This window comes from Sinocyclocheilus rhinocerous, unplaced genomic scaffold (genome assembly GCF_001515625.1).
Source record: "Sinocyclocheilus rhinocerous isolate Xijiao unplaced genomic scaffold, SAMN03320098_v1.1 scaffold510, whole genome shotgun sequence".
NCBI lineage: Eukaryota > Metazoa > Chordata > Actinopteri > Cypriniformes > Cyprinidae > Sinocyclocheilus > Sinocyclocheilus rhinocerous.
In genome coordinates, this window is record NW_015653008.1 from 397,422 (window position 1) to 408,199 (window position 10,778).

Sequence of the window (10,778 nt, forward strand, 5' to 3'; positions counted from 1 at the left end):
CATTTTTGGCACATTTTTTAATGTCAGCTTCATGAATGAAAAGTGATTCTTTAAAGTGAATTTCACTGCACAGCTGAAGAAATAGCTGAGAAATTTAAAGGCTTTAAAATAGTGTTTAAAAAATGTGTTCATGACTATGAAGATAAGTTAACGATTATCAAGAATACCATTGACGTTGTTTATGAGATAGCTAGCTAATGTTAGCCTGAGCAGTTACGATAGTGTTTAGTGTCAGCATTTAAAAAGTACAACTACGTGTGTAGGTACTCTCCTGGGATTACCAGGCTTGGCATGTGTGTTGTTAAATAACATGAAACTGCATGTTAATGCTGCTATCATTATTTATGGTGTTAACAATTATTTTGTTTCTCAGTTTCTGACAAAAACAAGGCAGGAGAGGTTTCTGTGAGGGTTTCAAGAGTCTCTACCTATTACCACAACATCAAATGACGTTTATGTGCTAGCTTATCTTTATGCGCAAGTGGTAAAGAACTCTCAGTGCATATAATCCACTTTGAGGGGTACATCTACTTGCATTATATGGATTGGAAAATATGGATTATTTTTCTAAAATCTCTGTGTTCTCCTGAAGAAAGAAAGTCATATTCATCTGGGACATAAAGTAAATGATAGTGAAAGAGAATTTGAAAATGAAAGAAATTTAACTTACAAAAAAATTAAGAAAACACCTACATTAATTTGAGAACACGTGTGCTGCAAACACTCACAACACGACCAACAAAAAAAGCGTTGCAAGCAGCACAGACCACAGCGTAAATGATTCAAGGGGACTGCAACAAGTTGTGAAATTAAGTTAGCCAGCTTACATAAAGTTTCAGAGTTATAGTAATTGTGTATTTCACCTGCTTATTTCGGCTAATAATATCCAAAAAGCTAAGGAATCATCATGTCCCAGCCAGGTTCGTTTGTGAGTATTTGCAGAACGTGTTGTCAAACCGATGATGATGCAGTTTTCGTAAACATTAATGATGATGTTTCCTTAAAACTAACAATAACACTGTCTCTATGGTAATTATATTTAGGATATTATTATTATTATTATTTATTAGGTTTAAAGCTATGATGATCTAAACAGAGTGTGAAAAAAGTAAACCATTACAGCATTTATTGTGTAAATGATTTGGATGCTGTTATGATGAAGTGTGTTTTCTGCAGCATTTCCAGAAGATCCCATACTGCCCAAAATAAAGAGTTTGATAGCAAACCAAGAACAGAAGCTTATCTGCACAGTCCACAACATTTACCCTTTGGACAAGTTTCAGATTGAGTGGCTTCGTGGAGATAAGACCCTCCGTGAGGAAGGGTTAACCAATTTTAACCAATTTTAGACCATGTTAAGAATTATTCCTCTGTGTTCAATTATACACCTTCTGTCGATGATCTGGGCAAGAATATTAGTTGCAAGGCAACACTGAAACTCAATCTCAACCATCGGGAGAGAACAACAACTGCTGAATGTAAGTTGTTGGGTAATGCACTCCAACGTTTATTAAAGGAATATTCTGGGTTCAATACCAGTTAAAGGGATATTTCACCCAAAAATTCTGTCATCATTTACTCACCCTCAATTTGTTTCAAAATTCTTTTAAGTTTCTTACTTGTCAAACATAAATGAAGAAAGAAACTCAAATGGGTTTAAAACAACTTGAGGGTGTGTAAATGGTAGCAGAATTTCAATTTTAGGTGAACTAACCTTTTAAAGGGGTCATATGATGTTGCTAAAAAGAACATTATTTTGTGTATTTGGTGTAATGAAATGTGTTTATGCGGTTTAAGGTTAAAAAAACACATTATTTTCCACATACTGTACATTATTGTTTCTCCTCTATGTTGACAACAGACTTAATTACAGACTTGGCAGCAATTTTACACAAGGGTATAGCTTCTGGATAACGAGTGGTGGTACACATGATAATAAGAATAAACTGATTAACAGATTTCATCTTAAGTAGAGGTCCCATGCAATCGACAATCACATGCTCAAACAGCTCACCCAATGCTGGAATTGGTATGAGTGGAGCTGGGGAAATAACCTCATTTGGATTCCCCATATATTGACAGATATAACTTGTACGGCAATAATTTGCTACATCTTTCTTAAGTCCAGGCCAAAAAAAAACAAATGGTGCAAAACGTGGTTATACGTTTTGGTAACCCCTAAATGTCCAGATAAAAATGGATCTTGAGCAAGAGCAGTGGTGTGCAGGGTTGGTATAGGGTGGCTGGCTCGTAGCACCTGCCCCGTTTATCGCCAATGCTAATGTGCCCTTTCGGTCTGGTCTAGTTGCCCCCAGACCACGATTGTGCCCTCGAAAACGCCATTTCTCCCCTGCCCCTCCAGGTGTCTTGTGCATGCCACTGAGCAAGAGAAAGTACATGAACTCAGTAAGCTGAGGGAATTAATACTTGATATACTGTTGAACCCTCGTCGCTTGCACTAACTTTCGGCTGCCATTTTTGTATCAGCAAGCCATCTTCTACAGTATAATAAGCACCTTTGCCATCTCTGCCCACAGCAAAACATTTAACCAAGGATTTATCCTCTCTCTGAGCCTCCGCAATTTTCTCACGAGTAACAGGCAGAGACAAAGGGACATGAACATTCATAACTTCAGAGTCTTTATGAGCAGAAACACTCAGCGCTGCATCTTCTCCAGTCTCCTCCCTACACACAAAATAGTATCATTCAATACAATCTCATCATTCCTTTCCTTTGCCTGAGCACAAGTAAAGACACAAGCGGGGAAAACTTCAGGGCAATTCTGAACTAGTTCATCTGTTTCAGAAGATGAAATGGGATGATCAACATCTAAAGCAGGTAAAACCCTTTCCTCAGCCAAATGATTTCCTAAAATAAAGGACACCCCTGGAACTGGGAGCGCAGGATGCACCCCCATGTTCACAAATCGAGTGATTAGATCAGACTGCAAATGTATGCAATGCAAAGGTACCGTCACAACATCCATACTAATGCCCTGAGCTAATATACTAGATCCCAAATATGACTGATCAGAAAAGGGTAAGGTATCAGAGCATATAAATGCATACCAAATGCTTCAACAAAAATGGGTCATATATACTATCAGGCAAAACTCCCATTTCTCTCATATCCTTAGAGATAGTTTTTACCAAAGCAACAGGTTTCTGCTGTGAAGAACAGAAACAGAAGAAGTTGTTTACGTTCCAACGCTAAACTATTTGAAATTACGTGACCCACTTTATGACAATAATAACACTGCCGTTTTTCTTTTGTCTGTTTGTTTGCTATTTGCACTTGTACCAGCTATGATGGAACAACAACAGGTGTGCTTTTATCATTTATCATTCCGGCGAATGCAGGTTTCTGCGTAGACCTGCATTCGCCTCTCATGTTATTTACACTACATGCATGAATTGGTGGGCGGGGCTAAACAGGCAGTGATGTAGAAGCAGGCGTTGATCTTCTTCTGTGGAGCAGGTACTTATCCACACTATTACATCATAGAATGGTACATTCCTCAAGCTGCCGTTTTGGCAGACTGGCTTCATTATAAGCCATTTTTAGACAAAAAAAAGAAAGTTTTGAGTTCTGAAATTTACAGGTTGTTTTTATAGTACAGACTTCCCGGGGACACGTTCTGTACAGGATTTCAAAATTGCCTAAAATAACCAGGTGTTGGTTGTTTGCACTGCGGCGATCGATTGTTGTATGACATCAAAGTACCGTTGAGAGTGATTAGAAAGCATGGAGCTATCTGCTCTGCTCTCTATCTCTCGTGGTACTTTACTGTCATACAGCGATCGGCACAGCAAAAACAACCAACACCTGGTTATTTTAGGCAATTTAGAAATCCTGTGCAGAACGTGTCCCTGGGAAGTGGCACATCTGGTCACCTTATAGTACAATGACCTCTTGGAAAAGTATGCCTTACATGTCTAGCGAATTTTGGTTTCTCAGTTCATGACCCCTTTAAATCACTTTTCATGTGTCATCAATGAAAACTCTACATTTTATTCCCAGATGGTCCAGGGACTATAACAGTTTCCAGTAATAATACCTCGGTAAAGCTTGGCGAACGTTTGGAGATAACATGTCATGCAGACGGAAACCCCAAACCAACAATCTTTTGGTGGAAACTAGGGGAGACTGAGCCTGAACTCCAGAGTCAGAACCACAAGTTGATAATAAATAATGCTTCCTGGTCTCAGGCAGGTTGGTATCGTTGTAACGTTAGTAATGACGTGGGAAGCCAGCAAATGAGAGTAAAAGTCACTGTTGTAGGTGGGTAAATTAACTCATGATGAAATCAACTGTCTTGTCTAATCAATTTAAACCTGGCCATGATCTTTAAACTTTTTTTTTTAAATGCAGGTCCTCCAAACATCCCCAAAATCCAGTTAAGCCATAGAGAAGAGCCCAAAGAAGGAGAGAGCATAAGCATATTCTGTTCTTCAGATGACGGGCCAGCAGAACTGAAACTGTACAGACAGTCCCAGAGCATTGCGACAGGAGATCCGAACGAATCAGCTGTGCTTTTAAACATCTCATCAATCCAAATAACTGATGCAGGGATTTACATCTGTGAAGCAAAAAATGGCTTTGGCATTGAGAGAAGCACAATCAACATTACAGTCCAAGGTGAATTTATAACATTCTGGAGATCATGCTTAGGAAATTTTATTGCATGGGGCACTTGTATCAGGGGCGATTCTAGGATTTTCATTTACCAATGAGGGTATATAGCCTACATATATATATATATATATATATATATATGTGTGTGTGTGTGTGTGTGTGTGTGTGTGTGTGTGTAAATGTTTGACTAATAGGGGTTGTATACTAAACTTATTGCAGTATTCTACTGTATTGCATAGATAGGTATAACTGAATAAGCCAAATACACATATCTCTCACACACACACACTTTACTGTACAAACACAACATTTTACTGTTTACTGTTCTAGTACAACCCTCTTTCCTTAGCTCAAGTATGCAAACTTCTTTGCCACATGCACTGGAATATGTATTGCATTGAATGTTAAATTTTCAAATGAAAATGGCAACATGATCGTTTTATAAAGTATGCGTTCATGTGCTTCATTTTCACTAGAGGAACCAGCTGTGGTGTGATGAGGGGTGAACACTGCGAAAACTTAGGCTACAGTACATGGGGAACCGATTGCTCCCCCATGATATTTTGTAAACTGTATTAATGACAAAGAACTGCGCAGATGCAAATATTATAACAATCTATCGATAAACACACACCTCCTCTGTTTCTCGCTCTGAGCCGCAGCGGTCTGCGGATTGAAAAAGAATGCGCTGAAAGACGTGGACTAGCCGATATTCTTCTTCTTCTTTTTAATGTTTAACGGCGGTTGGCATCCAGCGTAATTGGTGCATTACCTCCACCGTCTGCTTCGGAGTGTGAATCAGATAATAGGTTTACAGACTAATTCACCCAATTCCCTCCTTCTCCCACAAGCATACAAATCCACACACTTCATCCTTATTCTACTATATAATAATAATAATTTTAACCTTCCTCACTACTCCTATAACTCTTCATACTCTATTAAAAACCCCTGTGTCCCTTAAGAAATCCATAAGAAGTCTGGTGTGTGCCCTATGTTGTGTGCTCAACAGCCCTTTTAATGTCATGTCCTGAACCTCTATCTCTCTCAACTTATTCCTCATCAACTCTCTCTGAACCTCATACCTGCTGCACCTCAAGACCACATGCTCCACTGACTCCTCTTCCTGGCAAACCTCACACAATCCAGTATCATGTTTTCCTATTAACTTGAGTGTTTTATTTAATAAACAATGTCCCAATCTTAACCTAGATATGACTGTTTCCTCTCTGCGATTTCCACTACCAATCACTGAACATTTAACATCCCTCTGGATTTGATATAAATGCCTTCCTTTCCCCTCTCTATCCCACCTCTCTTGCCACATTTGATTTATTGTCTTCCATATCACACTTTTAACCTCTGCTTTACTGATACTTACTTGCATTTCTATGTTTCCTTTTGTTAACGCCGTTTTAGCTAATTTATCTGCCATTTCATTTCCCCTTATCCCTACATGTCCTGGTACCCATAAAAATGTTATCTGCCTTCCTTGATTAGATATTCTTGTCACTGACTGTAGGACTTCAAACAGTATATCTTGTCGACTTTTTGAATAGAATGACCTTGTACAAGCTAAAACTGATGATGAATCTGAACAAACCAAAACTTTATCCTGCCCTGTCTTTTCCACCCATCGTACAGCGATTAATATTGCCAGCATTTCCACTATATAAACCCCTAACATCTTAGGCTGTTTCCTCTCTGCAATTTCCACTTCCAATCACTGAACATTTAACCTCCCTCTGGGTTTGATATAAATGCCATCTCTATCCCACCTCTCTTGCCACATTTGATTCATTGTCTTCCATATCACAGTTTTAACCTCTGCTTTAATGATACTTACTTGCATTTCTATGTTTCCTTTTTTAACGCTGTTTTAGCTAATTTATCTGCCATTTAATTTCCGCTTATCCCTACATGTCCTGGTACCCATAAAAATGTTATCTGCCTTCCTTGATTAGATATTCTTGTCACTGACTGTAGGACTTCAAACAGTATATCTTGCCGACTTTTTGAATAGAATGACCTTATACTTGCTAAAACTGATGATGAATCTGAACAAACCAAAACGTTATGCTGCCCTGTCTTTTCCACCCATCGTACAGCGATTAATATTGCCAGCATTTCCACTGTATAAACCCCTAACATATTAGGTGTTCTTCTATTAATTCCAATTCCTTTACTTGGAACCACCACACTCAATCCTGTTACTTCCGTCTCTGGTTCCTTGGCACCATCTGTATAAACCTGTATGTAATAATTATACTTTTCCGCCATCTGATTGTTGAAGACTATTTTTTGATTTATACCTTCCTTTGCCCTCCTTTTTTCCTCTAACACAAACCAGTCTGCCTCAGGCCAAACTAACTTCTAGGGAGCCGTTTCTGGATAAACTACAGTGCAATTTTTCCTCAAATTAAAAACTCCTAATTCTTTAGCTGTGTCATTTCCAATCCTACCAAAGTTCTCATTTAGCCTTTTCCCATATTCCCAGCTCTCCTGTAACATTGCATTGTAGGATGTGAATAATTATGCCCTTGTAAACCTGCCAAATGATTTACCATCAACTGCTTCCTTCTTAAATCTAAAGGATATTCTCTTATTTCTACCTGTAATGCTGACATTGGGGTAGTTTTAAAAGCTCCACAACACAACCTCAAGGCCTGTGCCTGGATTACAGTAAGCTTTTTTAACAGAGATTGAGCTGCAGAACCAAAAACCACACACCCATAATCTAACACCGATCGAATTAGAGACACATATATTCTCTTCATTGATAATCTACTTGCACCCCATTCTTTTCCCCTCAAACATCTCATTACATTTATTACTCTTTTGCACTTTTCTTCCATTCTCCTGATATGATCTGCAAATGTCAAACGTGAATCCAAATTAATTCCAAGGAATTTAAAAGTTCCAACTTTCTCTAAATCTCTCCCATACATTCTTAACTTTGATAATCTACTTGTACCCCATTCTTTTCCCCTCAAACATCTCATTAAATGTATTACTCTTTTGCACTTTTCCTCCATTCTCCTGATATGATCTGCAAATGTCAATCGTGAATCCAAATTAATTCCATGAAATGAAAAGTTCCAACTTTCTCTAAATCTCTCCCATACATTCTTAACTTTATTCCTTCCTGAATTCTTTTTCTGGTAAAGAAGACTGACTGAGTCTTCTCTATGGAAAACCTAAACCCCCAATTATAGCCCCACTCCACCACTATATCAATTGCTTCCTGTATTTCCCTGGTAAAATATTCCATATTCCTTCCTCTCTTCCACAGCGCCCCGTCATCTGCAAACAAAGACCTTCCTATATCTTCTGGAACTGTTCCAAATACGTCATTAATCAAAATAATGAAAAGTAATGGACTTATCACACTGCCTTGTGGTGTGCCATTATCAACTATGTATTGATCTGATAAATCTGCCCCAATCCTTATTTATATTTTCCTTCCAAACAGAAAATCTTTGATCCAGTTAAACATTCTTCCTTCAACCCCTATTTTACTTAGTTTGATTAATAACCCCTCCTTCCACATCATGTCGTAGGCTTGTATATCGAAAAATACTCCAATTACAGACTCTCTATTTGCTTGCGCCTTTCTTATTTCAGTCGCCAATCTCACCACAGAATCTATTGTGCTTCTTCCCTTCCTAAAGCCACTTTGACAATTAGCCAGTAATCCTCTTTTTTCAAGGACATAAGTCAGTCTATCCGCTATCATCCTTTCCATGATTTTACATAGATTGGATGTGAGCGCTATTGGTCTGTAACTAATAGGATTAGTCCTTCCTGAATTATTTTTCTGGTAAAGAAGACTGACTGAGTCTTCTCTATAGAAAACCTAAACCCCCAATTATAGCCCCACTACACCACTATATCAATTGCTTCCTGTATTTTCCTAGTAACATATTCCATATTCCTTCCTTTCTTCCATAGCGCCCCATCATCTGCGAACAAAGACCTTCCTATATCTTCTGGAACTGTTCCAAATACGTCATTAATCATAATAATGAAAAGTAATGGGCTTATCACACTGCCTTGTGGTGTGCCATTATCAACTATGTATTGATCTGATAAATCCGCCCCAATCCTTATTTGTATTTTCCTTCCGAACAGAAAATCTTTGATCCAGTTAAACATTCTTCCTTCAACCCCTATCTTACTTAGTTTGATTAATAACCCCTCCTTCCACATCATGTCGTAGGCTTTTTCTATATCGAAAAATACTGCAATTACAGACTCTCTATTTGCTTGCGCCTTTCTTATTTCAGTCGCCAATCTCACCACAGAATCTATTGTGCTTCTTCCCTTCCTAAAGCCACTTTGACAATTAGCCAGTAATCCTCTTTTTTCAAGGACATAAGTCAGTCTATCCGCTATCATCCTTTCCATGATTTTACATAGATTGGATGTGAGCGCTATTGGTCTGTAACTAATAGGATTACTAATTACTAATTAATTAGTCATCCTTACCAGGTTTTCTTATTGAAATCACTACTTCTTTCCAGATAGCTGGTAACTGAGGAGCCGATCGAAGTCTGCCGCCGTTTTAATATGAAATTTAAAGGGGACCGAGGCGATCACGAATTTGTTGTACAGTTTATGGAGCTAATCAAAAAAATTAGGCTATAGCCCCCCTAAAAATGGCCTAGCGACGCCATGACCTGTATTATTTAATTTTATTTATACACTATTACAGTTTGTGTTAATATTGTGAATTAGTTTAGTTTTTATATTTTCAGTTTTTATTAGAATTTTAGTCATTTTTCATTCATGTTTGCTTTTATTTAAATATTAATATGTTGGTTTAATTTATTTTTATTTCAGTTTTATTTTTAGCTCGATTTTCAGTGTTGCCAAGTCTACAGTCTTACTGTGGAATTGGGTCGCCGTGATTTTGCCAAGTAAGACTCCTGGATCTTTTGTTGATCCTGGATCAACATAACTGTCCAAAAATATAGACTTAACCCAATCCCTACCCCTAAACCTAACCCTACCCATAATTTATTCCTAAAACAGTGTGAAATTAACAAGGGTGTAGAAGCACCTAACCCTGATTGTAAGCCTAAAACAGATATTTCCTGAAAAGTTATCCCTCAATTCTGATTGGTTGATAGGAATGTTGTTCCAGGATCAACAAGGATGTTGATCCAGGAACATGTTGTACTTGATGAAATCACGGTCACCGTGGAATTGGGCTACATTTACACTAGTGCTGCTGGTTGAGTTTTAGTCCGCTGGTTAAAGCGATCTCCCCCAACTTCCCGGAATGCGATTTAGGCAAAGAGGAGAGGGGAAAACTACGGCAAAAAAGCAAATGGGCTAGTTATGGGCTCATTTTAAATAGCAAGTGGGCTGGTTTTGTTTCATAGACCTAGCAACCCTGTTTAAACCCCTTTTTAAATTGTATTTATTTACAATTAGCAATTTTAGTATTTCAACTTATTTTAGTGCCAAACATATTTCAGTTGCCAAGGCAACATTTACATTTTTTTTGGTTTGTTTTTCCATCTACTGTTTATTTTATTTTAGAATTTAAATAAATGGTCTTCGTTGCCAATAATAACCCTGCTTTGCACATAAAAACTATCAACAACAACCACAAAAATACTTTACTTGGGTGTTGTTAAACAAGTTTATCATGAGCAACCTTCATTTCTTTAGCTCTTAGTTCTCAAATCTGATGACTGCTCAGCTCCTGTGGCCTTATGGGATAGCAAAGTGACCACTGGTTGCACTATTCGCATGTGCATACACTCTTAAAAAAAGGTTCTTAAATGGTTCTTTGGCAGGGTGTATGGTTCCATGAAGAACCTTTCTATTTCCATATCCAAAGAACCTTTCCATTGCACAAATTTTCTTTGTAGCACAGAAAGGTTCTTTAGACTATTTAATGGTTCTTCACACTCAATATGTTGTAAATATTTTTTTTTCTGGAAAGTGAGATCAAGTGAGCTAAATTGTCCTGCTTGGTCCAGAACTCACTCCAGACTCATTTTCTACTCGTTGCGTTCAATTATAGTGCAATATAAAGTATTAATTTTGAGTTATATAAATAGTGTTGTGGTGTGTATTAATTAAAAAAGACCAGTAGATCTATTTTAATGCTGTTTTGCATGACAAAAAA

At 37.8% G+C, this 10,778-nt stretch overlaps 1 protein-coding gene across 1 annotated transcript in view; it reads left to right on the top strand.

The window, feature by feature from the left end:
• The first annotated feature begins 1,343 nt into the window (after window positions 1–1,343).
• LOC107715496 (vascular cell adhesion protein 1-like) overlaps window positions 1,344–10,778 on the top strand; it is a 17,391-nt gene continuing 7,956 nt past the window's right edge. The window contains exons 1-3 of the mRNA XM_016521651.1: window positions 1,344–1,478; window positions 4,022–4,282; window positions 4,373–4,639. Coding sequence (XP_016377137.1) covers window positions 4,258–4,282; window positions 4,373–4,639 — 292 coding nt within the window. The 5' untranslated portion in view covers window positions 1,344–1,478; window positions 4,022–4,257. The remainder of the gene's footprint in view (window positions 1,479–4,021; window positions 4,283–4,372; window positions 4,640–10,778) is intronic.